This window comes from Anomalospiza imberbis, chromosome 3 (assembly GCF_031753505.1).
Source record: "Anomalospiza imberbis isolate Cuckoo-Finch-1a 21T00152 chromosome 3, ASM3175350v1, whole genome shotgun sequence".
Classification (NCBI taxonomy): Eukaryota; Metazoa; Chordata; class Aves; order Passeriformes; family Viduidae; genus Anomalospiza; species Anomalospiza imberbis.
This window is the reverse complement of record NC_089683.1, coordinates 97,428,857-97,456,252: the sequence shown is the minus strand read 5'-3', so window position 1 is coordinate 97,456,252 and position 27,396 is coordinate 97,428,857. Positions and strand designations below refer to the sequence as shown.

The 27,396-nt window shown below is 40.4% G+C and overlaps 1 protein-coding gene across 1 annotated transcript; it reads left to right on the top strand.

Moving 5' to 3' along the window:
* Positions 1–119: 119 nt before the first annotated feature.
* Positions 120–27,396, top strand: WDR26 (WD repeat domain 26). Its single transcript, XM_068185920.1, has 14 exons — positions 120–1,066; positions 2,578–2,677; positions 2,794–2,850; positions 9,320–9,456; positions 10,019–10,116; positions 10,866–11,022; positions 15,614–15,752; positions 18,910–19,050; positions 20,367–20,486; positions 21,226–21,371; positions 21,875–21,953; positions 22,530–22,659; positions 25,081–25,266; positions 26,668–27,396. The coding sequence occupies exons 1-14, from the start codon at positions 711–713 to the stop codon at positions 26,691–26,693; spliced, it is 1,872 nt and encodes a 623-aa protein (XP_068042021.1). The 5' UTR covers positions 120–710; the 3' UTR covers positions 26,694–27,396.

Genomic DNA, 27,396 nt, shown 5'->3' with positions numbered 1-27,396 from the left:
GGGAGACCCTCGGGCACGACGCCCGCGGCCTCCGCAGGCGCCGCGGGACCCCGCGCGGGCGGGCGGCGACCCGGGCGGCGCCGTTGGGGCGTCCCCGTCATCGCCGGGGGCCGCCCCGCCGCCGCCCCCCGGCAGCCGTGGGGCCGTGCCCACCGCGGCCCCGGGCGGCGGAAGTGTGTGTAGGGGGCAGTGCAGGAATTTCCTGTGACGTCCCGGCCCGGACTCCATTAGGTGCAGCTGGGCTGAGAGGAGACAAACCCGGCGGGCAGCGAGCGGAGCGGGCCGGGCGCCTGGGGCTGCCGGGTGGGGGCTCAGGGCAGCGGCGGCCGCCATCGCCAGAGGGAGCCCCGAGCGGGCGGCGGCGCTGCCTCCGGGACCCCCGGCGGGCGCAGGGCCCCGCTCCGCCTCCCCTCGCCCCCGCCGCCTCCCCCTCCTCGCCCCCCCGGCTTCCCACCACGGCCGCTCTCGGCGAGGAAACTCTGGCCTCCGCTTCCTCCTCCTCCGACTCGGACACCGGCGGAGCCTCCCCGCCCCCGCGGAAGAAAGCCCGGGCCTCCCCGGCGGCGGCGGAGGGAGCAGGAGAGCCCGGGGCTTCCGCGGGCAGAGCAGGCCTCACCTCGTCCCAGTCCCCCTCGGTGCCCGCCGGGCTCGCCCCCGCCGCCGCCCCGCTCAGAGGCAGCAGCAGCAGCGGCGGCATCGCCAGCAGCGCCATGCAGGCCAACGGGGCGGGAGGGGGCCAGCAGCAGCAGCAGCCGCCGCAGGGCCCGGAGCTGAGCTGCCTGGGCGCCCAGAACGGCGAGGCCTCGGCGGGCACGGCCGCCGGTGACCAGCTGGCCCACGCCAACGGGCTGCTGCCCTCGGCCAACAGCGGCGGCCCCGGCGGCGGCAGCCCCGGTGGGCTCGGCGTCAACAACGGGGTGCCCGCCGCCGGGGGGCCCGGCCCGGCCGCCGCCGAGCTGGGGGGCGGCGGCGGCGGCAGCGCCCTGAAGAAGAAGAAGCGGCTCTCGCAGTCCGACGAGGACGTGATCCGGCTGATCGGGCAGCACCTCCACGGGCTGGGGCTCAAGTAAGTGGCCGCGGTGGGCGAGGGGCAGCGCGGCCGGGGCGGGGGGCAGGCTCCTTCCTTCGTTTCTTGCGGCGCCCTGACCGAAGGGTCCCCCCGGGGCCGGGGCAGCCCCGCACACACGCCCCGCCGTCCTCCGCTCCGTCCGCGGGGGCCCCGTGGAGGATGGGCAGCCCGAAGCGGGGAGGAGGGGAGAGGAAGGGACCCTCGGCGCGGGGGGGGTTGGTGGCCAAAACTGCCCCGTCGCAGCCCGGTGGTCTCCGGCGAGGGGAGAGCAGTGCCCGGCTGGCAGGCAGAGCGGTGGGGCAGGCCCGCTCCCGGAAAAATGGAGCCGGAGCTGTGTTTTCCAAGCCCGTGCTGGTGTCTAGCGAAGGGACAGGACAGGAGCTTCCCCTGCCAGGGATGGCAATATGGAAGTCGAGTTGCACACCGATAAGGGTAGATCGATACAAATGTGTTAGTGGGGGAGAAGTTATCTGGTAAACATAATGGAGCCCGCAGCTGGGCGTGGGGGGGCGGCTTTTCGCAGATGAGCTCCAAAATTTGGCTTGTCAGCTCGGAGGAAGCGACACAAAGTAAACTGCCACTTAAGCAGGCCGATTGGTTTCACTCTGGAAACCTTTGGCCCTCTAAATGGTGAAGGCCTCTCTAGATTTGTGCTGGACACTTGTTTTTGCTAATAATCTTACTTGTAAACACTAAATGAGAAGGTTGGCCCTTTCTTAAAATCAGAATCGAGACAATAATTTCCGAGTGGAATAGGGGAAGTCTTAAGTATTTAATCATAACACTTTGTGAGTAAAGCTAAAGCTAGCCAGTATGCATCATTTTGGAAGGAGGGTAGAGAAGTCCTGCAAAGTGCTTATGTAGCCACAAAAGAAGTCTTCAAAACACTGCCGAATGGGTCAGCTATAAAGAACATATTCCATAAAATAAATTGCTTCTGACACAAGAGGCAAGTTTACAGCAGCAGACAACTCGTGACTATTCATAGATGACACCACAGTAAATAAGCTATTTTTAGTATAAAAGGGGGAGGGCTACAGGTTCCTGAGTTTGTTTATTTTTTTTTAAGGAGCCAGTCTTTTAAGAAGTGATGAGGAAGAAAAAATTAGGCCTGTGTTAGATGTTGTAGCTCTCCTTGTTCTTTCGGGTGGGAGGTAGGGAGGGGGCAGGGGATGGCAGCCAGTAGTTAACAGCTTTCTAGACTGTATCTTCCTTCATGAAGTTTATCTTCTGTGCAGGGCTGGCTGTTTGTGGTGGCTGGTAAGTCACATACTTTATGGTACTTCAGCAAAGCTTTCAAGTTCCTTGACAACTTGCTTTAGGTAGAGGTAGCTTTTTACATGTCTCAGGCAACTGAGATCATCTTCTTGAACAAGCATCTGAATCTGGTCATCGTATTCTTGTTTTATTAAAGTTACTTTAAAGTATGGTAAACTGTTATCATAGCAGGCGGTGTGTTTGTGAGGGTGCAACTGGTCGGGTTTTTTTACACTGTATCTCTCCTGCAGCCAGACTGTTGATCTCCTCATGCAAGAGTCAGGATGTCGTTTAGAACATCCTTCAGCTACCAAATTCCGCAATCATGTCATGGAAGGAGAATGGGATAAGGTAACGTAGGGCTTATAGGACTGTATTAACCACTGTTGAAATTTATCGTATCTATGAGAGAATTCAAAATTCATCCTCCTTATATACTTTTTTTTCTCTTATGCCGATTTCTGCAGGCTGAGAACGACCTGAATGAACTTAAGGCCTTAGTGCATTCTCCGCATGCAATTGTGGTAAGAGGCACACTTGAACTCTTTCAGAGCTGTGTAGTTGGACTAATTGTAGTGGTGTAATCTGTCACCATGAAGTTGGTTATCCATAGTTCTTGTTTTCTCCTTTTTGTTTACTTTAAGCTGCTTGCATGCTATCTCAAACGTCATACTAATCTTTTTTTTCAGAACTCTTTTTATTCTGTTGTAGAATGTGAGATATGCAGCCCAAAAGTATTGAGGCTAAGATTTGGTGTACTGAATGTTAAAACTCTATTAAACATACCTAACTGATAAAATATAAATCCTGTCACAGTCCTAAAATAGGTCAGTTTCTGTAGAAACTGCCTATGTTGAATACTAATTTCAACCTTGAAATACTTCTCACAGTCTGTGTTTATAGGAGTTAGGCTTTCTTGAGGGAAGAGAAGTTTAGAAATAAAATGCACTAATACTGGTGTGGAGTTGGCATTGTAATAGCACATTACAAGAATATAGAGGCTGCTATAGACCATGAACAATACTGTTGCTTTTCCAGATGGCTTTTAAAGAGCAAATGCATTTGTATTGCTGTTTGGGATTTTATTTAGAGCTTTTTCTCTTTGGGTGGCTTTTTTTTTAAAGATAAACCTAGAAATAGAAGGTTGGTAGATCCTGTGACTTGACAACTACAATATGTGTTATGATTTCAGTTGCTTTGAGTAAAGTGTTTCTTGTTTTGATTTTTGGATCTCAAGATGAAAATCTTCACTTGGCTCTTCAAGGAGCTTGTTCTCTGGTGTTTAAACGTTTATTTTAATGAAATAAAGTTACAACAGCTATGGTCACTTAGGAAGCAAACAGTATCAAGGCTTTTTGAAGTATCTGTGACTGTAAACAATAAGGAATCAGCTGATGGCTGCTTAGTTCCACTTCTAGCTGATTCATTTGTTGTCAAGACAATTTCCTGTCTGGTGGGGGAGGGAGAGAAAGAGAGAACAGGAAATGAAGTAGGAAAAACAGATGTTTAACAAAACATCATAGAGTACTTGACACAAGTTTACATTTGGTTGTATTAATTTGGTCAAAGCTTAGCACCTCTTAATTAGACCAGTAGTTGACTTTCTCTTTTGTCAAAGACCTGAAGGACTTGAGAGTATTGCATGCAGCTTTCAGCAGTTTGTGCAGCCTGAAAGTATGGTACTGCTATATGGAAATATGAATGGCCATTTGAAACAAATTTTCTCATGTTTTTGTCTTCTGAAGTTACAAAGTTTGTCTGTAGTATTAAAATGCTTTGCATGTTAGTAAGTCAAGAGGTTTAATTGAATTACCAACATTGTATTTCTTGGAGAACTCAATTTGAGAAAAAGGAATGTTTTCCTTCTGTTGTTCTGAAGGGCTCCAAGAGCATTCTCTAATATTGATATCTTAACTGGTTCCATTAAGCTTGGTGCAGTAAAAACACTTGGTTTAGACTGAACTTTACCTGAACCAATATTAACTGTTTTATTTTTAAAGTTGATCTCCTTTATATTAACTTGATAAAATTTAAAACAGGTAATAGTTTTGAATATCTTACATGTGTAAGCATTATTTGCAAGGATAAGTTGAGCTTGTGTGTGTTCCATTGCGTGCACGGAGTCTCCTCCTCCCTCCCTGTCCAGCTTTTGTGCACATGGTTGAGGCTCTGGGTGGGTATTAGTGCTGTCAGCAGCTGGAAAGGTAGAGAAAGATCATTACAGGTAAGGAGCGATGCTTTGTGCTTTGTAGGAATTCCCCACTGCAGTAAAGTCAGAGCTAATGAAGGTGATAAATGTCTTGATCAGGAAAAGACCAAACAAGGTGCTGCTGCAGGTAGCTCTTTAAAAATAGAAAATTGGATTTTGAATTTCCTGACTTGTGACTCACACTTTGTGACTAGATGTTTTAAAAATGTGTGCATACAAGAAGAATGGGTACCTAAAAATTTAGATGACACAGAGAGTATTTAACTGAGTAGGGTGTGTGTTTTTTAGTTTGTGGTTTGGGTGGGTTTGTTTTTTTTGGTTTTGTTTTTATTCTTACAGTTAATATGACCTGGACAAAATAACCAGGATACATAGTTGCTTTTGAAATGTCTAGTCAGTAAAGGGAGATGCATATGTGTTTAAAAAATCCTACTCATGTTTAATTTCCTGATTTCTGCAAAGTGCTTTAAGTTCTACAGATGAAAAGGGTAAATATGAAGTGGCTGATGTCAATTTTTAAAGCTTTGATGCATTGTGTTGATATGGGGGGGAGGAGGGTGTGGCAGCACACAGGACATTTTGCTATTTCTATTTCTGTTAACACAGCTGAGTGCTGTACAGTATATGATTAGTCATGTTTACTTTTCCAGTATAAGATACAGCTGTCTTAGAAAATCTGTAGGAAAACTTTATAATTGAATCAAGCATGATATTTTTCCTTTGGTAACAGTTAGAAAACACCAACTTCAAGCCAGCCTGAGGTTTTGCTTACTTTTGGGCTACTCAAGCATGTGATGGCATCTGTCTTGGGTACTTAATTGCACCTAGAAAGAAACTTTAGGATTATTCCTCTACAGTCATCCAGAAAATACCTGCAAATTGTTCTCTTTACTTATTCCAGAGGTATACAGCCTGCAGCAGGCAATACAATCTAAAAAGGGAGTTAAATATTATCATTTGAGTAAAGTGCTCCACCTGCCTGCGTGGTGTCCCTCTTACTGCCAGCATTAAGGGCAGTTCCCTACTGGAGTTAATTGCTCCCTGTGTGGCAGGACTTGGTATGGCTGAAGCCTCATTAAATTCCTTGCTGAATTCTGTAGAGCACAATGTTTTCTGCCCTTTAAATATCAGGGCATTTAAGTCTTGGATTGTTTTTAAGTGCTTTCATCTGTGTTTTACAAAACTATCACAGTAAAAGACTACAGGATAAAGAAAACTGAGGTCTTAGTTCTCCAGGCTGTAGGTAGATAGCTACTGTGTTGAGTTTGTTTTGAAACATCTGCTGATAATTTCACCATGTGTTTTAGTTACCTATTTAATTTCAAAGAGCAGTTGTTTCAGCAATGTTTACTTATTTTAAACTCCTAGTACATTAATAAAATTGTTGTGGAGCTTGTTAAGATACGCAGGTTGAAAATAACACTAAAATCTGGACCTAAACTTAGTTTAGTTTTCATTTTGTTCATTAAACTTCTGGAGATTCACTGCTGGGTACAGTTAATGATCAGTATGGCCCAATTTCTTGCCTGTGGCAGTATGTTTGTTCTGCTCCTTTCACAGCTTTGTTTGCTGAGGTTTGCATCTTTGGTTATGTAGTGATGGTGAGTGATGGTACATGCCAGACTTCCTAGAATTTAGGATTCTGGAAGGGGCTTTCCTACTAACAGTTGGGACAAGGAAGGAGTACAGTACTAAGCATTCATGTTAGTAATCCAAGGCTGTAGTTTGAAGAAAGAAAAATGCTAATAGTGCATACATTGAAACAAGCAAACAAAACCCTGTAAATCTGTTAACTCTTAGTTTTGCCCCAGGGTAATCCAAGTTCAATTTACACTTAAATAATAGCTTGTAGAAACAACAAAGTAACGCACTTTATCCTCATCCTTTCTGTAGAGGTGAAAGACAGGATGAGGTAGTAATAACTGAACAAAACCAGCCAGACTTGCAGTGCTGACACTTGGATTGGACTTTTCCAGGGGTCCATCAGGGTGAGGAATCTTGGCTATAAGCTAAGCAAAGGTGGTGTCTGAATTTTAAATTGTTCAGCAGTAATGAGTGTAATGATGTTGAATTTCCTTTGCAAACACTGAGATGATAACAAATCCCAGGCATTTGTGTTACTTCAGTATGGTTTTCATTATGGTCATTTTGATTTCCCTTCTCTGTAAGGCAACTAAAAAATATGGAGAAAGAATAAGCTACTTAATCAGCGGAGTTTGTGCTTGTGCTTTAGAGTTGTCAATATTTTAAGCAGTTCTCGTTCCTTCTAGAAGAGGTTGTTTGGGCTGTAAAAGAGATGATGTACCCAAAATGGTCTTGAATTTTGTACAAGGTGGTGTTGGAAGAAATTAGAAGTACTATTAGGAGGGTGTAAAGGAGTTGAGAGAAATCTGTTTGTCAGCAAAGTCACCAATTGCACAAAAATGGGAAGTAGGAGACCGTGAGTGTCCCAATGTTAAAAAATTACCTGCAATGTGATGTTACTGGAGTGTGACTCTTGCCTTAAGGAAATTCATGCCATTGCTTGAGTATGCTGTAGGGCAAGTTTTGGAGCAGTTATCAAAATAGCTTAGCAATTCAATTTAATTTCTCCATCAAGACTTTAGTCCCTGCCCTCTGCTATCAATGAGTTACTATTTCAAGTTGCTTATCTCTTATTCGAATTCTTCATTATGGGAACAGTAGATTGCTGCATGAAATGTATAATAATTTGTTTTTCTGGAGGCCTTTATATTCCTAATATGCCTAAGTCACACATGGCACTGGTGACCTCTTTTTTTTTTTAAGCCATACTTTCTAGCCTAGAACTGAAATTACACCTCTTTGGCAACAGCATTCTGAGTGGTAGTATTCCTGTAATGCTTTCATGGAATTTCTGGGGCTGATATTATAAAACCCATGTTATAAGGTTTTTCTACGCTTTTTACTTTTTCCTCTAACAAAATGAAATTAATGTGCCAAGTCCTGAAAGTAAGGAGGGAGAAAAGGTAGGAAATATGATATAAATTAAATATCATACGCAATGGATGGAGAAGGAAGATAGGGAGGGATTACTGTTTTTATTACAAACTGGAAATACCAGTCTGTTTTTGATCTGGTGGTGATCATCAGTGTGAGGTGACCAAAAGCAGTGAAATATAGTGTGTGTCTGCTACCTGGGCATTTCCATGTATCCTGGAAAGCGTGTGCACAGCTGGTGGAGGAAGTTCTTACCCCTCCTGCTGCTGGTGTATAAGCAAACAGCGTGGGGCCTGCTGGCCTGCTGCATGGAGCCAACCACTGGGCTTGTAAATAATTGGGATATCTTTCATTTGGTTTTTCACATGTCAGAACATCGAAAAAAGTTGTCTCACCTGGAAGAACTGTACAGTAATGGTCTAATAATTCTAAATTCAGATAAACTAAAGAGCTGGATTGGGAGTGCAATACAGGTTTGCCTGTCAGATACAGGACAGCAGAGCACTACAGACAAGTTTGAACATAAATCATCTTTACTGTGTCATGTTTTATGCTTCACAAAGCTGTGTGGTAAGTTAATAGCATTGTATGTGGAAACTTGATTCTTTTGAAGAACTGAGTGTCTCTGGAAATGAAAATGCATTATGTTTTAACTTTGAATTTAACATCTAGTGAGCCTTAAACTTTGATGTGAGCTTTAGTAGGACAGGAACATCTTAAACTTCCCGATTATCCCTCTACTTAAGGAGGCTGGCAGCATGTTTGAAACTAAGTAAACATTGACCAAATATGAGCATGAAAATAGTGAGGTGCCTGAGGTCTGATGAAAGCAAAGGAAACTGGTGGTGTATTCATTAGAAAAGCAAATGTAGTTTGCTACACTTTATCTCCAGTCTATGTCTTAACAGTTTGTCTAAGCATGAACATTTTCCTAATTTTCCTCTTCAACCTGGTGAGTTTTGTGGACCAAACCTGTCATTTCCAGTAGCAGTAAAGAATGTGTACAAACACAAGATACTTGATTTCATCCAGAAACAACCAAAGTGTGTTCGTACTAAATTACTATTTAAAGTTTTAATATAGTAACTTAATGCCTAATTTATTTTTTTACCCACAGATATTTGTTAGAATAGCAGGCTTGTTTTCTTTTTTTAAAGAAAACAACCAAAAACTGTAAAAGTGAAAGGAACACTATGAATTAACAGCACTTAATTCAGAGTGTTGAAATGACTCCTAAATCTAGGAAAGTATTTTTTTTTGTAATACTGAAAACAACATCCAAGGAAAACAAGTAAACATGGAACTACAAAAAAAAAAAAGCCCCAAACGTCAGGCAGTGTCAGTTTGTTACAGTTATATGTTATACAGCTATGCAAACAATCCGTGTCAGTACCTAAGTAAGCAGTGTGAGAACTTCATGAGTTGCCCTGTGTTCTGTGCTGTCATGCAGCCTTAAATATGTGAATAGCTGATTTGGGGCCTTTTTCTTGATAGAATGTTTCACTAGAAAACCTGAATAATGCAGGGTTTGAAGGATGATGACTAAAGAGAAAGGAGGTGAAAATGGGAACAATTGCAGGAGAGATCTGAGGAATGAGATAGGAACGTACTTGGAGCCCCATCAGGCAGGGAAGAAATTCATGGATAGCTTAATTGCTGCAATGTTGTTGAAAAGCCAACAAAAGAAATTGAGTAATGAAACATTACTTAGAGCTGTCTTTCTGAAGGGCATAGTAGAATGGTTTCTACTGTTCTGTTTAGGCTCAAACGTTTTCTGAAACTTCAGTCAACCTTTTTCCCCTGACTGCTGCTTTCTGTCATGTCAGAGGATGAAGTTTTTGCTGCTGCAGCAGAAGTACCTGGAATACCTGGAGGATGGCAAGGTCCTGGAGGCACTTCAGGTTCTACGCTGTGAATTGACGCCTCTGAAATATAATACAGAACGCATTCATGTCCTCAGTGGGTAAGTGTTTGGACTTTCTTGCAGAGAAGTTTTTTTAGGAATTCTGTGGCTTTTGATAGCTGATGTTGTGAAGACTCAAGCTGTATTAAAGCTACTATCCTGGTGAATAATAAGCTGTACTGAGATGTGATAAAATGCTGAGTAAAGAATGCTCTTAAGTAGACGGTATTTTGTTTCAGATGCTTGAGAACAGCCTGATGATTATATACTTTAATACTACCAGAACCCAAATTAATTCATATGTACATATGTATGGTCAGCTGATCTTGAGAATTATTAGCCAGTTACCTTAAAATTTAATTGAGTATGATCTGGTTTGTTCTTAGATGACAATAAGACATTTCTAGCATCCTAAAATTGTTTGTGTTTTGGTATCTTCTGCAAACTGTCCATACAAAAAGAAATGTGTTTGTGTGAAATAGTTCCCTGCCTTATTCCATGTTGGTCTCAAGCTTAACTTACCTGTTAGACCATAAATGTTATGATCTGTATCATGCTTAAAAGTGAAAAGAATGATTCCAAAAAGATTTGGTCTGTTGGTGTATGTGCACTTTTGAAACAGGTACCTGATGTGTAGCCATGCAGAAGACTTGCGTGCAAAAGCAGAGTGGGAAGGGAAAGGAACAGCTTCCAGATCTAAACTTTTGGACAAACTCCAGAGTAAGATGTTCTAGTGTTTAGAATTTCTTCTCATCTCTGTTAAATCCAGTATTTACACATCCCAGGGAATTGACTGTGTTTGCTGGCTGGTTTTAGGTGCCTTTACCCTTTGCTATTTGTACCTAACGTTTTGCTCTCTCTGATAAACTGTAGTAAGAACTGTTACTTCTTAGCTCTGTTGCATTCAGTAGTGATATAACTTGGTGATTAAATGTCTGCTTTAGGGAGGTGTGTGTGTGTTATAAATGCCAGCCACAGTAAGTGGTGCAAACTAAGTGTAGCCTATAACCAGCAGTGATACTGGTACTGGTTGATAGTGGTCTCATACTTTGCTCTGAATTATGATTTCTCCTCTCTCTTGTGGCTGTTGCAATACTCTGATAAAACCCATGGTGTTCTTTATTTTCATAGTGCTGATAGAGAATTCCTTAAAGGAACACAGCTAGTGGTGTTATGCAGCTTTATAGATTTTGTTAAATACTGAGTTTTGAGTTAGCTTGTGTACATGGTGCCTGTTGACCAGGACAACATACTCTATAATAACAAATACCTTGCATACAGCTCTGCTTTCCAGAAGTTCATGCTTCTAATTCCAGGTGTATAGCTGTAAATTCAACAAGCTGTGTGCTATTATTTACTAAGGTCTCTTCTAAAACCACTCAAATCAAAGTATGCTCTTACTTGTAACTTGCTTTTGATAAGTCTTTTTTTCTTCATTTGTTTGTTTTTCCTTCCTAACTCCTCTGAAGCCTACCTGCCCCCGTCAGTGATGCTTCCTCCGAGGCGTTTACAGAACCTGCTCCGCCAGGCTGTGGAACTCCAACGGGACCGGTGCCTATATCACAACACCAAACTAGACAGCAACCTAGATTCTGTCTCGCTGCTAATAGATCACGTTTGTAGTAGGTAAGAAACCTTCCTGACTTTGGAGATGGGCAGTCTTTTCTTGGGCTTTTAAAATAATCTGATTGTTAGCAGAAACGTGAAAACTGTTCTGAGCTGGTTTAACAGGATTTTACTGGGAAAAAGCAGTTCTCGCTAAATGAGCAATAGAGGTGGGGAGTAAAGAAGGTGTGTAGAGAAGATTTTGGTAGCTGGATGTGGGGTAATGGGATCAGACTGAAGCTTAAAAATTTTAATCAGATTGATATAAAAAGGAGATAGTGCTACGCTAATCCATAGCCACTTGTTTCTTGTCATTTTGGACAGCCAGTCTATTCCTCAACACAGACTTTTTCTCTGGAGAATCAGTAATGTGTTGCTTATCCAGACTGTCTTCAGGGTTACTAGAATGCTGAAGCATGCTTCTATGAACTCAACTTTCACCTGTAACTTTAAGAGTGGATACAAGTGCTTTTAGACACAAAGGTTAAAATGGGAGGAATGTGCAGTTGAGTGTCCTGAGTTACATCATACATAACATGAATAATATAAAGTACTATTTTCTCAGATTTGTAAGGTACTAAGAATTGAGTGTCTCTTATACCTTTATATTGGCTCTTTAGACTGTCTGGATAACTTTTTTTTGGTGACAAAATGGAAGGCTGCTTCTGAACCTTCAAAATGCAATACTCTTAATAGACATGAAACAGAAAGGTGTTTGTTTTTAACAAAAGGCTGACTTGAGCAGTTTTTCCTCATCCAGCAAAACTTGGCTAAGGACCTAAAAACTCAGTGTAGCTTTTATGGAAATCTGCTGTGCTGTACATGGTGGATTAAGGGAAAAGGGCTGTATGGGATATCCTTATATATTTGTCCATGTAACAGGCTAACACTTGGGCTTTCAGGAGAATTATAAGGTTAGCTCATCTGAGGAAGTTAATCAAGAACTGATAAACTTATTTATAGAAATTTTCTGAACTCAGCTGCGTTGACTTGCATTCTTGGGTTACTTGGAATCAGTTTTCAAAGATGCAGACTTCCATAGAACTTTGCTGTGGCCATCTTAAGGTTTGAAAATTACTGTCTTTGGCACTTTATATATTCAAGTAGCCTTTTAGCTTACAATTTTGCTGCATTGCATTGTTTCAGCAGTTGTATATGTGTGAGCAGACATTTGAATGTTGCCCATTTTAAGAGCTGTTGGAAATTATCATGTGCTGTTATTGTGGCTTCCCTCCTTTAGAAGTCTTAAAATGAGACTGCCTAGAAGAGATTTAACCTTTAAGCAAGTCCATGAGTAATATTGGCTGTTGTGAGACAGGTTTGATATTACTAATCAAATCCCAAGGAGCATTCCAGATCACTGTGAAGAGCTTGATTTACTGAAGCCAGGCTACAGAGAGCCAGATAGAAAAGATACTATATGCGACAAACCTGGGTTTGAATTTCCCCCACCTGAATCTATTTGCTGACATAAAAGTTTGGCCATAGTTTGGGGTTTTGTTTTGTTGATTCCTTTTTTTTTTCACTAAAGTAGCACTTCCTAAACTTGCATATTTGCTGTGTATATACATACATAGATACTCATGGCTACTGTAGTTAAAAAAAACCCCAGCAACAAGAAGAACCCCAACCAAAATACTACTCAAAAATCCACTTAAAAAGAAAGGCTTCCATTCTGTCCTCGTCCTATTGTAGGGCTCTGCCTGTAGCAGGGGTCTGAGTCCAGTTCGTGGTGTGCTGTACGTGCTGCCATGCTTGGGCATAGTGAGATGAGTTAGGCAGTGGAAGCCAAATTTTGATGAAGATGACAGAAGTAACAGTAGTCTAATAGCTTAGACAGTTCAAGTCCTGTGCTAATTGATTGATGGAACACTGATAAGTTTCCCCTTTTTAGTTCAAACTAATCCCTTTTGGACTTATATTTGGCAATATTTTGGTTAAGCATGCTTGAATTGCACTAACAGGCAAAATGATTTTTAACTATCAAACTCACTTGATAAGAGTGAGGCTCTACTGGGAGTGAAGATGAAGGATTTCATGTTATTGTACCAGAGATTTTGTTAGTAGAGAATTGATGCTCTTGGGGATGATGATTTTTGGTTTTGAGAACCTTCAGCCTAGTTGGGTGTGTTGGGGTTTTTTTGTTCATTTGCTTTTTTGTTTTCTTTGTTGAGGAATAAATTTTTCATTTGTACAGGGAATAAAAAGGTAGCTATTTAGTGTTTTATTTATAGTTTTGAACTTGTGTAAATACAACAACGGTGAACTTCATTAGATGCTTTATCTCAGTAAGTGAATGACACAATTCAGCTATTTTGTGCCGAACAGAACAATTTGTAATGAAACACTTCAAAAAAGAAGAAAAACCTTTGAGCTTCACTAATACGTAATTACCAAAACCAGAAGTTGTTAAGACAACTGGTTCTGGTTTTTTGTTCTGGCTGCTATTTCCTTCCACAGCCAGGTTATTTAATGTGGCTTTGCTATCTGTGAAGTCAAACTTGCTGTGTTCTGTTTCACTAGTTAAGTGAAGAGGGCTTTCTGTGGGAGCCCTCTGGTCCAACTGGGTTGTGAGCAGCATAATTCAGTATTGGGATGTATCTGCAGCAGCCCTAATACCTTTGTCACCCCTTTTAGGAACCTAAAGTTATCTTACTATGAAAACTGTGTACTTCAGCATTATCCTGCTTGCTTTTCATGCCTACAAAACTTTGGCTGCTTTTCTTAAGCTTTAAGGTGGAAGAGCTGTTGTTCGTAGAGTATTATTTTGAAATGAAATGTGCTGAAAAGACTTTCCTGGGACACAGCATGCCCCTTGTACTTTGTGTGACTTAGGGATGCAGCCTCACATCCTAGGGCAAGTTGCTGCTCAGAGCAAAAACATTATTTTATAACAATATGGCTAAATAATAATGAAACACTGCTCCTGTAGGTGCACATCTCTGTGTAAGGGCTTGCCTGCTTCCCTCTAGACTTCAAGGAAAACAAAGTCTTCTTTCATAGGTGGGGCTTTTTTTACCTTGGGTTCAGTGTTCTTCCAGGGGCACCCAGGCAGTTCCTGGTCAGCTGAAAGCAGGAGTAGAACACACTTGTGTTTCTCTATAAACAAGTAAGTATAGACATATCCAAGGAAGCCAAATATATATATATATATATAAGTATATTTTATCCTTGTCTACCATAAGACAGGAAATGAGACTGTATGGTTGTTCAGTGCTGCTTGATAGTCTTGAAGCACAGACTAGGAAGCCTCTTCTAATAAAAGAAAATGGGCTGAGAGGGTACAGACTCTGTGTGCAGCAGAACTTTTTCTAGCTTCAGGGAAGAAGTAGTTTTTTAAGGTGTCTGTCAGCCTGGCTGCTACCAAACTGTATTTCTAAACATGAATGTGAAGGAAGTAAAGTTTTCTGCTTAAATTAATGGGGGGATTGTTTGACTTTTTTCATTCTTTATTTCCTTTGGTGGGCGGGTTGTGATGTGGTTTTGTTGTTTTTTGGTTGGTTTTTTTTTAGCCACTTTATCTCCAGTGATAAATACAACTGTACATTCAAGGCCACAGTCACTCCTTTAGTGTCACTGTGTCCCATCAGATTCGTGTTGCCCTGTTGCAGTGGGTGCTGTAAAAACTCAGCCTAAGACTAAACCACTTGAGGATCTCTGCAGTTGAAGAAAACGTGCCTGTGGTTAGAGACTAGCTTAGTGCATCTGAACAATGAACTTGTACTTCTTGAAGTATTAGTTCAAAATAAAGACATCTGCTGTAAAAGCCTACATTTATTTTATCTTAGATCTGAAATTCTTATTTGAGAGCTCGTAGGCAAGATTTAAATCAAATAAAACTTGTCTCCAGTTCTCACCTAACTTAATAATTTGACTGTTAGCTTTTTTTTTTTGGTGTTTAACTAGAATATTAAATACTGGCTCTAGAGGAATATTTGAATCTTCTTCAGTGGTTTATCACGTAATATTTTGTTTGATAAACACAGTATTTTATGAAATAGTTTAGATTTTGTAAGGGGGAACTGTTCAAGTTGAAAGCTCAATGGTATCTTGCTGGTTATATGATAGTCTGCAAAGGTGAAAAAATGACAAAACAAAGGCAAAGAAACACCTGGTTTATTGCAAGGTCACATTCAGGAAAAGGAAGTTCTGTGTAAGAATAATTTCTTAGCAAGATATAGCTAAGTGAGTTAAATACCTACAAAAACCCCATGAGTAAAAAACATTGCACATTGCACCTATGGTTCAAAGAGACCTATAGTATAGTGTTTTCTATACAATAGAAAATAATATTGTAATAAACAGTTACACTCCTGATGAGGTCAGTTTAATTCCAAGTTACATAAAACAACAACAAATTATGTAGGTGATATAAGAACAGTTCTATGTTCTTATGCTTAATTATGATAACTTAACGGTGTGAGCTTGTTGCCAGATGAGAAACTTCATTCTGTACCTACTTGAAGCAGCTGTTAATAGAGGGGTTTTCTAAGTTGTCTGGCCTTACACTTAAATAAGGTTTCTGATTGACTGGGGTTTTTTTAATAGCTTGACTTTAAAAAATCTTACTGCTTTCTTACTAATCTGTAAATTCATCCCTTTGTTTTCCCAGGAAACAGTTCCCATGTTATACCCAGCAGATCCTAACAGAGCACTGTAATGAAGTGTGGTTCTGTAAATTCTCCAACGACGGCACTAAATTAGCAACAGGATCTAAGGACACAACTGTTATTATATGGCAGGTTGATCCAGTAAGTGTGCAAAGTGTGAAAATGTGTATGAATTGTCCTTCCCTTTCCTTTCAGCTTTCTCCTGCTACGATGGTGTGATTTTTGTAGGACAGGCTGACATGTACTGTAGCCCTGTTACATCCCATTCTCTGGGATGTAAAAGTTTTGTAAATCTCATAGCAGTAGGATATTTCATTACCTTTCCTACACATATCTATTGGTATATAAATAAAGAGGCTGATTGAATCTAAGCCTGTTTTGACTCGTAGAAGTGATTATGAAAGTATGTCCATATACTTCATAATAATTGAAGACTGGGAATAAACTTGAACATACACATACAGCATTTGAAATTGCTAATGCTTGTGAAACACCATCAGAAATAAGATCCTTAAGGTTCTTTAACCACACTGCTGCAGGTTGGTATGGGAGGTGGAAAATAAAAGGTTTCTGCGGTTCCATACTGGTATTTGGTAGGATTTGAATCTGAGTTTATTTTCTTTCACTTTAGGTTAGGAAGCCATGTAATATGAGTCCTTTTTGCTATTAAAATGATTGGAGGACTTTAAAACCCTGTTCCATATGCATAAATGTTATGTAGCCCCAGAACTAACAGCAGGCACCATGGCTTTTTCAGGCATAAAACTGCTGTGGTTTGTGTCTTTTCTGGGCCAAGAGCTGCATAGCAGCGAAGCTGACTCCTGTTATTTAGTTTGGAAATTCTGTGTTTTGTTTATTGGTTTGGTTTTTGTTTGGTATTTTTTTTAACAGAGTAATTTAGGTGAATTAATGATCAAACATTTTTTGCTGTTAACTTGTCAATTGACTGTAGATGCACATCTTCCTTCTCTATTGATGGGTTTTAATACCAAACATCTTGATTAGCACATCTTAAAGTGAATTGTTTGCTAATAGCTGCTTAGTAAAACCACATAAATGTTTTGTAAGTGTTTAGACTAAGCCTTTTGACCAAGGATTGCTAAAGAATAAAAATCTCTAAAAAATAGTTAGGGGGAAAACAGTGTTTGATTTTTCCACACACACTTCACATGTGTGAGAATCCTTCATTTCTCCCTTTCTTTCTTCATTGCCCCTCTTGAAGTGTAAGGACACTGCTCCAATGGGTTTTCTTACTTTCATACCTTGAATTTCTTATTCTTTTCTAAGACCCAGCCACATGTCTAGACTGTCTTAACCTATGCTTCTGCTGTTGTTTCTGTGTGCTAATTTCAAAGTTCTAAGGAAGACTCAGCAGCATGAAATAGTGTCTTGAGTTGACTAGGTTTGTGTGGGATGCATTATTTGGCTGTCAGGAAGTGTGGCAGAATCGCTGTGGAGCACAAAGGATGAGCACACTGTGCATCACCTTGTCTAGCATGCATCTTCTTTGTTAAGAGTTCTCCTTTAACTGGCTCCTTACAAAAATCCGTTTTGCATTTTCTGAAAACTGTTGACAGGTTTTTGGTGTTTCAGCCAAGGAGCTCAGCTACTGCAGACTTGAGTTGCCTGAATAGCTGCTTGTCATACACAACAAAAATTTGGGAAGCTGTATGTAAGGGATAGAAGTGCTGAGATTTCTTTTGGTGGTGGGTGGGAGGTAGGTTAACTACATTTGGGGATGTTTGCCTGAAATACTACTGACTGCCGTTTTAGAGCATGGTATAGCAGCTTTATGGTATTTGGAGGGAAGTATGAGAGCAGTATGGAAGATACTAACAGCCACAGAGTGCTATCATTAGAAGAGGAATATCCTATGTATCTTGTTCCTCATGAGTTTCAAATATGCTGAAGTGACAGGCTACTTTAATCCTGTTGTAAAAAAAAGAAAAAATAGCTGTTCCAGACAAGCTCCAGGATGTGAAACGATGTCAGGCATGACTCAGTTTCCTTGAAAATCACTTTAGCTATAGACACAGCAGTGTCTAATGCAGTCCAGGAATAATGATTAGAATGGAAAAGGGGTCTTGAGGAGGTCCATTAATTTGTCCCTCTTTCTCTGCACCCTGAAGATTATTCTTGGCTCACTTTCTTTTGAGGAATTTACTTTTTCTAGCCAGTAGAACCCCCAGTGCTGCAGGCTGACTGAGAGTCACCAAATCCCTCACAACTGATCCCAGGAAACGATGCTGTGTGTCACTCTTCCTCTGGTCTTTCTCTTTAGAATCAAGAAGTGCTCTGTTGATTAATACTGAAAAAAAGAGAGAAGGGACAATTAGAGAAATCGAGCTAGATTTTCAAATCAGTCACGCTTTTTGAAAAAAAGGTGGAGATATAAGCATCAGCTATGCATGGAAAAAAACGGGGGAGGGTGGGTAGAGGGAGGACAGTTTGATTGCCCTTTCCAAGAGGCTTCAGAATAATTATTGTCAGAGTTTTTAAAAGCTCTGTTCTAATCGTGTATATGCTGTTACCAAGAATCAGTGCTAATACTGTACTGAAGCATGTTTCTGTATTTAGGAAGCCAGTGTGTGGTTGTTTTCACAGTATCTAGCTGTACTATTTATTTTTACAAGCTTGTTGAAAAGTCAAGCTCCTCCGACGAGGCAGCAATAAAATAGTTGTAATATAGAGATGGTAGAAGATGCTGCATGTGCCAAGTATGCTTCATTCACTAAATCTGGCAAAAAACAGCTTGCTGTAGGCAATGCTTCTGAAATAAGAGCACTTCCCAAGGAAGTTTTTTAAAATATCTTTCTGTAAATCTCCTTCCTTGAGCAGCACACACAATATGCATGCAAGCTTATAAAAATATTGCCACTTCAAGGCTTTTCCTTGTCAGCAGCTGTGAAGGTTTTGATTCTGTATTTACCCAGAAGAGGTTTCCAACATGTCTTTCCTTTTAAGAAAGTAACTTAATTCTGTAAAATACAGATGATAGTACTTTAATATTCCAGTAGATGCAGAGAAACTTGACACTACAGAAATCTTCTGTACTAAGGCAAGTGTAATGTAATGTAAAACTCGGTACACAGTGGTATTTCTTGAGTTTTATGCTCAGAATCACAGAACATTGGAACAAAAATACCTTGAGTGTTCTTGTTTTGAAGGTTGAAGTTAGGAGCTTTGATTTTCTGGCCCTGTAAACTGTCAAACCTCTCATGCTGTAGGTGGATGCTGTGGAAGTGTGAAATGTGGTGGGAGTTCATTTGCACTGTCTCAAGAACCTCTCTTGTTCCAGGACACTCACCAGCTAAAACTACTTAAGACGTTAGAAGGTCATGCATACGGCGTCTCCTACATTGCCTGGAGTCCAGATGACAACTACCTTGTTGCCTGTGGCCCAGATGATTGTTCTGAGCTTTGGCTCTGGAATGTACAAGTAAGTGGTGGCTAAGAGTGAAAAAGAAAACTTTGTGGTCAGCCTGCTGCTTTTGTTTCAATATCTAAATATACTGCAGGCGTGAAAGAAGCAGTTGCTGGGAACTCATGCCAAGGTGGGAATGTAAAGAAGAGATGCTGATCTCGCGGTCATCCTCTCAGTTTGAAAAAATAACTTGCAGCCTGCAAATGCTCTTTGAAGGACAGAACTGAAATTGAACTCCAAGTCTGTGTCTGGGATTGTGCAGCAATTCTTGTGTTTATGGTTACTATCCTTTCTGAGAAGGGATGGCATAAATGCATAGGATGTCAGAGAGTTCCTGAAGAGAAGGACACCAAATCAATCAATCAAAGAGAAGCAGAGGGCAGAAGTGTCATTGAAGGGAAGCAGTTGCTCATCGATGATTTTAACAAGTAGCAAAAGTAAAAGATGCAAACTATTTTGCTTCATGTAACCCTCCCAGTGAAGTTAGTGAAAGAGTCTTCAATTTATGATTTCAGAACTTTGTTTTTCCATCAGGCACTTGGGCATTTTGCCATTCTCTCAATGAATTTGAAAATCACTTTCTACTGTTGAATTTTATGGGCACTTGAGTTGATATAAAAGCTTCCCTTGCCTTGGTTGAGAGCTGCATAGACTTCCTTGTGCTGTCTTGGACTCTGAACTAATGTAGTTTCCTAAAACAAAAACGTTCCCTTTCTTCACCCTTGGAACACTTTTCCTCTGTTTAATTGACTAAATTGGCTCAATGAAGAGCACTGCTGACAATGCCACTCATTGGTGTTCTATCTTGTGAAACGGTGGCTTTATATGCTAGGCATGAAAGTTAAATTTTGGCATGGAGAACTTCAGCTCAAGGAGGAAAATATTCTAACTACTGTGGTATTCCTAACTTCTTTCTAAAATGTATTTTGTCACCTCTTTTTCTTCTGGTCTCTCTCTGCCTCCTTTCTTTCACTGTTTTGTTTTGTTTTTTTTTTTTTTTTTTTTCATTTGATAGCGCTTGTCACTCTCTTGGCTTTTCATGCAATTTCTTTTCATTCCACTGAAAATCTTTTAGTTGTCTGACATACCAACTATTCCATCTATCTTGATTTGAGAGACAAAAGAAATTGACCTAAATCAAGTAGAGATTCACTGGATATACTAAAGTAGTTCTGCCTTTTCATTGCATTATTCATAAATGTGTGTTGCTTTTTAATAAGCCTGTTGAAATATATGCACCTCCAAACTTTATTCATGTCAGATAAAATTACCAGTGCCTTTTTGGGAAAGTCTTCTGGTATAAGGCCCTGCTGCCTTTGTTTATTTTCCAGACTGGGGAGCTGAGGACAAAGATGAGCCAGTCTCATGAAGACAGTTTAACAAGTGTGGCCTGGAATCCTGATGGGAAGCGTTTTGTAACGGGAGGGCAGCGTGGACAGTTCTATCAGTGTGTAAGTTCTCTCCATCTGTCCCTTTGAAAGCAAAGCAAGAAACTAAAGTTTGGTTGGTCCTTTTTCAGTTTTTTTGTGTGTGTACACTAAAGCTTCTCATCCTTTGTAATTCAGAGAAGCAATACATCAATGTAGGTATTTCAGCAGCACTTTTGTATGGAGCAGTTTGAAGGGTTTGAGCATCATTGGCTTGCCTCAAGGAGGATTTGTGGTCTGGAATTTTCTTCTTAGCTGCTTCAGAAAAAAACACTAATAAAAAGCAGTACCTTTGTCCACAAATGTTTTTATTCCACATATTTTTGACCTCATCTTTCTTAGTTTTTGCATGCTGTCTTTGCTTAATGAAAACAAATGTGAAACCCTCATTACTTGACTAGTGTTGGTTTGGGGTGGTGGTCCACAGTTTCACCATATTCTTGATTATTTTTTTCAACTGGTTCCCAGAATAATAATGTAGTATGCAGACCACACTGTGAAGGTCAGCTCAGTGATGGGGTGCAGGTGGCACGAGAAAATAAGTGACAGAAGGGATTCTGTGCTCTCCAGGGCAGATTCCTACAAAAGCCCTTGGTTAAGACAACCAACTCCTAGTTCATTAACACCTCCCTTGTAAAGGGTAAGATGGCTTTCTGTAGCAATTGTCTGAATAGAAAGTGGAAAATATTTTTATTTGTGTCACAGCTCCTCAGAAACCTGAGACTAATGGTTGAATGTCTGTTGTTTTTTTCTTTCTGCTCAGGATTTAGATGGTAATCTCCTTGACTCCTGGGAAGGGGTGAGAGTACAATGCCTTTGGTGCTTGAGTGATGGGAAAACTGTTCTAGCATCGGACACACACCAGCGAATTCGGGGTTATAACTTCGAGGATCTCACAGACAGGAACATGTAACTGCCTCTTTATTTGGTTCTGAATTCCTGCTTCTAAGTGTCAGAAGAAAATTGAGGAAGGATGTGGGGGACAGGATGGGAAACAAGTTATTAAATGTTGTTAATGTTAAAAGATGGGACAAGGATTAGTGAGCAAGTTTCAACAAGCAGCATTAGATCAAGTATTAGAAATAACTTCCTTGGGACTGGAGTAGGTTTCTGGTGGATGTTTTGGCATTTCTGTCATCACTAGTACTTGTGGTTCTCTCAATTCCTGGCATATTTTAGTAGATTTTGCCTTGAATTTAGGAGTTGAGGTCTGAAGTCCCTTTTGGTCTTGGTGTTTGGCCTAAGAATAAACAAGTGTTGCAAACCTGGCCTGTACTGGTTTATAGAGTCATTACCTTATTTCAGATTTGGAGCTGGTTTTCCCTGATCATACTGCAGAGACAGGACATGCCTGTTGCCTTGGTGTTGCATCATTATCTGGTTATCTTGACTCTCATGTCTTATCATTTCAGAGTACAAGAGGATCACCCTATTATGTCGTTTACTATTTCAAAAAATGGCCGTTTAGCTTTGTTAAATGTAGCAACTCAGGTGAGTTGGGGATGTTGAAAGGAAATGGAAATAAATCTGCTTGCAACTGCTACCTGTTTTTAAATATTTAGATGTGAGTTGGAATATTTGATATTAACTGGCTGTATATTGTGTAATATGAAGGCCTTAATATTCATAAATACAGCATGGAATTAATTATCTGACAACAAGGCAATCTTATTCTTGTGACCTGATTTTTTTTTTTTTTGACTGATTTACAGTCAAGAGTTTCATATTGGGAAATATGTACTATTAAATATTACTGTCTGGCTGTTGCATTGAGAAGCCAGGTACAGCAAGAACTGTGGCACTTTACATGTCTAGGGGCACAGATTTTATATATCTATTTCTGGTTTTGAAACCTTGGGTAAGAATAAAGCTTTCAGAGTGGAAGGGACCTACTGTGAAAGTTTAGTTTAGTAATTTGATACATCTTTACTCTTTTCACTTAATAACAGTACTGAAGTTGGCTCTAAAGTAGTGTACTTCCATGTCTAATTATTTTTCATTGTTCAGAAGAATGCCATTAATAATACTTAATGATAAAATAACATTCTTTAAACTTCTTATTTCCAGGGAGTTCACTTATGGGACTTACAAGACAGAGTTTTAGTGAGAAAGTATCAAGGTGTTACACAAGGATTTTACACAATTCACTCGTGTTTTGGAGGTCATAATGAAGATTTCATTGCGAGTGGCAGTGAAGGTAACACCATTCTCTTTTGTGCAGAAAAGTGGAACACTGTATCCTTCCTATACCTTCATCTTATAGATGACAGTTGCTAACAACAACATTATAAAAGCAAACCAACTGGCTCATGAAATAAATTTGAGGTGTGCTGAGATTGTGGCATACTTCAAGAAGTAATTGTGGGCTGGCAGACAGAATCTTCTGAGAGGATGGCAGAGGTAGAACACATTAATGACTCTTTTGTGTTCCTCCTCTAAAGCAAAAGCATCTGCATAGTTTTAATTAGAAGTGGGTGGGGTGTTCTTGAGGATTTTTTTTTGTGGTATGATATTTAGACTTCTGGTTTGAATAAAATGTACTTCTGGGGAATAACAGCTTCATTTGCCTGTTGAAGATATAGGTGTGGTGAGGTTATTTTAATTTCCATAGAATCACTTTAATTACAGACAGAGTAGCCTCAAATTAGGCAGTTGTTGACGTAGTCTGGTAGAGTTTCTTGGCAATTAAAGGCTTTGTAGTATGTTTTTATTCAGCTGTCTGTGGCAAGAGTAGAAATTTGTCAAAAGCTTATGTGTTGAATTGGTTCAGTTTTGTCACTGGTGTAGTGCCATCATCTGCCATGGAGGTCACTTAAAATTCAAGCTTATGCAGGGCTAAGAATTACACTTGTAATATGTAAACAAATTACTGTAAGTAATGTGTAACTCATAGTTCTTAGGAAACAAAGTTGGTCAAGGCATTTCCTACTCTCTGTTTTTGGAAAATATGAAATATATCTAAAAGAAAACCAAGTTTCGCTCTCTGTCTATATCCAGTGGAATATGACTGAAGGACAGCACCTGCAGTCCTCCAATCCAGTGTGAACCTTTTTCCATGGCTGGACAAGCGTCTTTGAGACCCGAGTGCCTGAAAGTTCAGGATTTAGCCATAAACTATGTGCAGGTGTAGCTACTGTAGTGTACCAGTCATTTTTGTCCCCCAGTTTATTGACTTCCATTGTTTAAAAATTCCTGTAGTTGAAACTGGCAGTAAGGAACTGATGGTTTCTTAGATTTGAACTGTATGAAGCTGTTGCCTTTGTGCAAATGTGCCTACTGAAACTATTTTTAAAAAACAAGCAAAGGATAATTACAGGTCACATTCTCATAGCTGGCTTTAAAAAGTAGTTGATCACATTGTCATAACCTCTTAAAACATCTTGTCAGCTAGGTAGGGGTTTTCCTGGCAATTGCATCCATAGGAAGAAAATAGAAGTCTCTGTCTCAGAGGGGAATTGACTGCTGCCTTAAAGTAGCTATCTTGTTTTTTCCAAACCAAAGTACTGCTTTGTCTTTAGGCTTTGGTCATCTGACAGAGCAGAGGCTTGTGTGTCTAGTGTGTGAATTGTGTTGTTTGGTGAATGGCATGGATGTGCAGTCCCCTTGAAATCCTAAGTGGAATGGAAGCACAGCCAGAACATTGGCATCAGCACAAGCACATGTCAAGGTGGTACCTCAAACGGGCTAGTTCAGCACAGGACAAGAGTTACCACAGAGGAAAAAGCCATGAGGCTTTTCTAGCAGGAAGGTCAGAGCAGCAAGTTTGTTTCATAAGGGGCTGGGAAGAGGAATAGAGGAAGATGGGTTTGTTTGCTGAGCCTTCAGTGGCATCTATGTGAAAGCCTTTCAAATAGATCAAAATACATTCATTTGGTTGCTACACCCCAATACTAGGCTTTTGTGTAATACTAGCAATAGAAGTAATTAAAAGCTTCCCATCACAAAATAGGATGTGCAGGGTTTATTTGCATCTACTTCAATATGTACAAATTGATATCTTGAAATACCACACAGTAATTGGTTGTTGAAGATAGTAATAGTTCACAGTTTGAGCCATTAAGCTTTAGCCCTCCCTCATTTGCTCTGTTTGCACTTTCACTGGAGTGTTACAGGTTTTTAGTGTTAAAATGTTTTTCATAATCTATAGAGCTGTGATCTTATCTAGTACTCATCAGCAGGAGGTGGTTATAATTATTCTTAGTACTCATGACTTTATAATGCATTTACTAATTTGCAAATACAGTTATTTGAGGGGGAAAAATCCACAAGTTTTCCTTTTGAATAAGATTACAACTCCATACCTGTAATTGAAGAGTAGTTTAGTTTCTCTTTTTACTCTTGTATGACTTAATTGCATTACAGTCAAACGCTTTCCTTCAAACACCAAGTGTAGTAGATTTGCAGGTGTTAAAAAAGAATGTGTCTCTTAATGGAAGAGCTTTGCCTGCACTCTTTTGATCACTTTTAAAAGAAAAATTTTGTTAGTGTTGTTCCACACTGGAGACTTAGCTTTTCGGTGTGGGTTTTAATGAGAGCAGGTGTGAAAGTGCTGTTGGCCCCACAGGCGGGTCTGTGCAGAGCGGTGCTGCTCAGGCTGCTTTCCATGTGTTTGGTTCAGATCACAAAGTGTACATCTGGCACAAGCGCAGCGAGCTGCCCATCGCGGAGCTGACGGGGCACACGCGCACGGTGAACTGCGTGAGCTGGAACCCGCAGATCCCGGCCATGATGGCCAGCGCCTCCGATGACGGCACCGTTAGGATATGGGGACCAGCGCCTTTCGTAGACAACCAGGATATTGAAGGTAAAAAAATGTTTTGCTGAAAAATCAGTCACTGCTTTGTTTTGTTTTTTTCTAGTGTATGACTGGTGTTTTTTATCTGAGTTACTCATTTTGTGGTATAAAAAAAGACAAAACCGATATTTCCAACATTATTCTGACATGACCCTATAGAAAACTGTGGTGTCACTAAGACCTTAGGATTATATTAACTTATTTATGCAGACTCCATAAAAACCTTTCTTTCAGTGCTTAGGTTTACTAATGTACAATGTTATTAAAATTTAAACAGTGCATTCTAACCACACTGCAAATTGAGTAATGGTATTGTAATGGTTACAAAAGGAATTTCCAATGTCTAGAGAGAGTGTAAAGTTTTACCCTAGAGCACCTGTACAAATTTGTATCTTTACTAACCATCAGTAACCACATGTGTCCAGGGGGGAGAGAGATAATACGCATTTTTTTGCTGCCAGAATGCACACAGAATGCACACAGGTGTTGTCAGCCCTTCTTGCCTCCCCCAGATTAAGGAGATGACTGCTGGGGAGTTGTTGCGCACTTTATATGCTTCTGTCATTACGTATTCAGCCTTGCAGTAAGAATTTACAGGAGACATTAGAATTATATGTAGTATATCCTATTGCCACAGAACCTCATGGATGTGACTTCAGGGGGAACCTGGGCAAATTAATCAAAGAGAAATCCATTAAGTGCTGGTAGATAAGTAAACACCTCTAGTTCAGAATATCCCTTAGGTAAAAATGGCTAAAAGTTGGAAGGATGTTAGGAGGAAGAATTACCTCTTCTCCCTGCTCCAGTGCTTTGATACATGTGCTTCTAGTCTTGGACTAGGTGGACCAGCCTGGCTAATCTGTAACACGTGGAAAGCCCCCAAAAGGAGTCAGAGCCTGTCCTCCAGCTGGTTTTACTCATGGCTTTGTTGTTTGGTTTTCTCCGGTGAGCTGCTTGCTCACTCTTTCTTAGTTCCTCCAGAAAATGAACCAGTAAGTGCCATCAAACCCAAACCAACCACAAATGGATTTCTCACAGCAGTGTTTTCACAAGAGGTGTAGGTGCACAGAATAATACCTAACCACTTAGGAATCCTAAATGGGTGACAAGACGGCTCTGTAATTAGCGCACTCTCCATGAACTTGTATGTAAATGGGTGTTATGTCTTTTTGAGTACCCACACCTAACATGCTAAAATGATTCCTAGATTGTTATGAATAATTTTATCTAAAATAAGTCATTTTAAGCATGGACTTTAGCTACAGTATAAGATCCATTAATTAGTGCATGTTCAGTTAAAATTTATGTAAACACACTGTATTAATTACCTTGTGATAGAAATATGAACTGTTGCTAAGACCTTCAAGCTGTGATTTCTTTCTTTCTCTCTATGTTTTTGTTTTTGCTCAGAGGATTGCAGTAGCATGGATAGTTGATGGCGAATTTGGAGCAGACGACTTCAGTTTAACTTAATTAGTCGTATTTTAAATGGCTTGGGATTTGGTGCAAACAAACATGATTGATAGCTGGACAGACATGCTCGTCATGAAAAAGAACCATTTCTGAAGCCCGGTTGGGGCCAAACATTTACCACCTTTGCTTCATAGTAACCAGTCGAGATGAAGCACGTCTTTAGAACTTTGTTGGACACTGTGTTGAAATTACCCCCCATCGGTTGTGAAGAACTGTGCTACATTCAGGCTAACCATTGAACTCAGTATATATATTTTTCCCTCCTGCCTTTTTGTCTGGCAGGCTACTGTTCTTGTTGCTCTTCTGTGTAATGAAGTTTAAATGCTTGTTTGGAACACTTTATTTAACAGTTTAGAAGGCTTGATAGAAAGAGTGCTTTAGTCTGAAGAGTATACATTGGATAGGAAAGTATTTCCTTCTCTTGTTTCTCAAGTCTCTCTCCGCCTTACTTAGCTTGAGATCTTTGCAGCTTGGTTCATGGATTCTAGCCTTGCCCGTTGCGCAGTATATCTATCAATTGAGAGGATAAACCAATGAACTATGTCAAAAGCACTCTCAGTATCACATTTGACAAAAAGTTTTGTACTTTTCACATAGCTCGTTGCCCTGCAAAGGGGTTAACAGCACAATTTTTTAAAAAATAAATTATTTATAGGATTAAAATGA

What these genes read in the sequence shown, in the direction of transcription:
- WDR26 (XM_068185920.1), top strand. Translation starts at nt 711, where the DNA reads ATGCAGGCCAACGGGGCGGGAGGGGGCCAGCAGCAGCAGCAGCCGCCG. An exon ending in TGTTAAATGTAGCAACTCAG is followed by an intron (nt 21,954 to 22,529) that starts GTGAGTTGGGGA and finishes TCTTATTTCCAG; the next exon opens with GGAGTTCACTTATGGGACTT. An exon ending in CATTGCGAGTGGCAGTGAAG is followed by an intron (nt 22,660 to 25,080) that starts GTAACACCATTC and finishes TGTTTGGTTCAG; the next exon opens with ATCACAAAGTGTACATCTGG.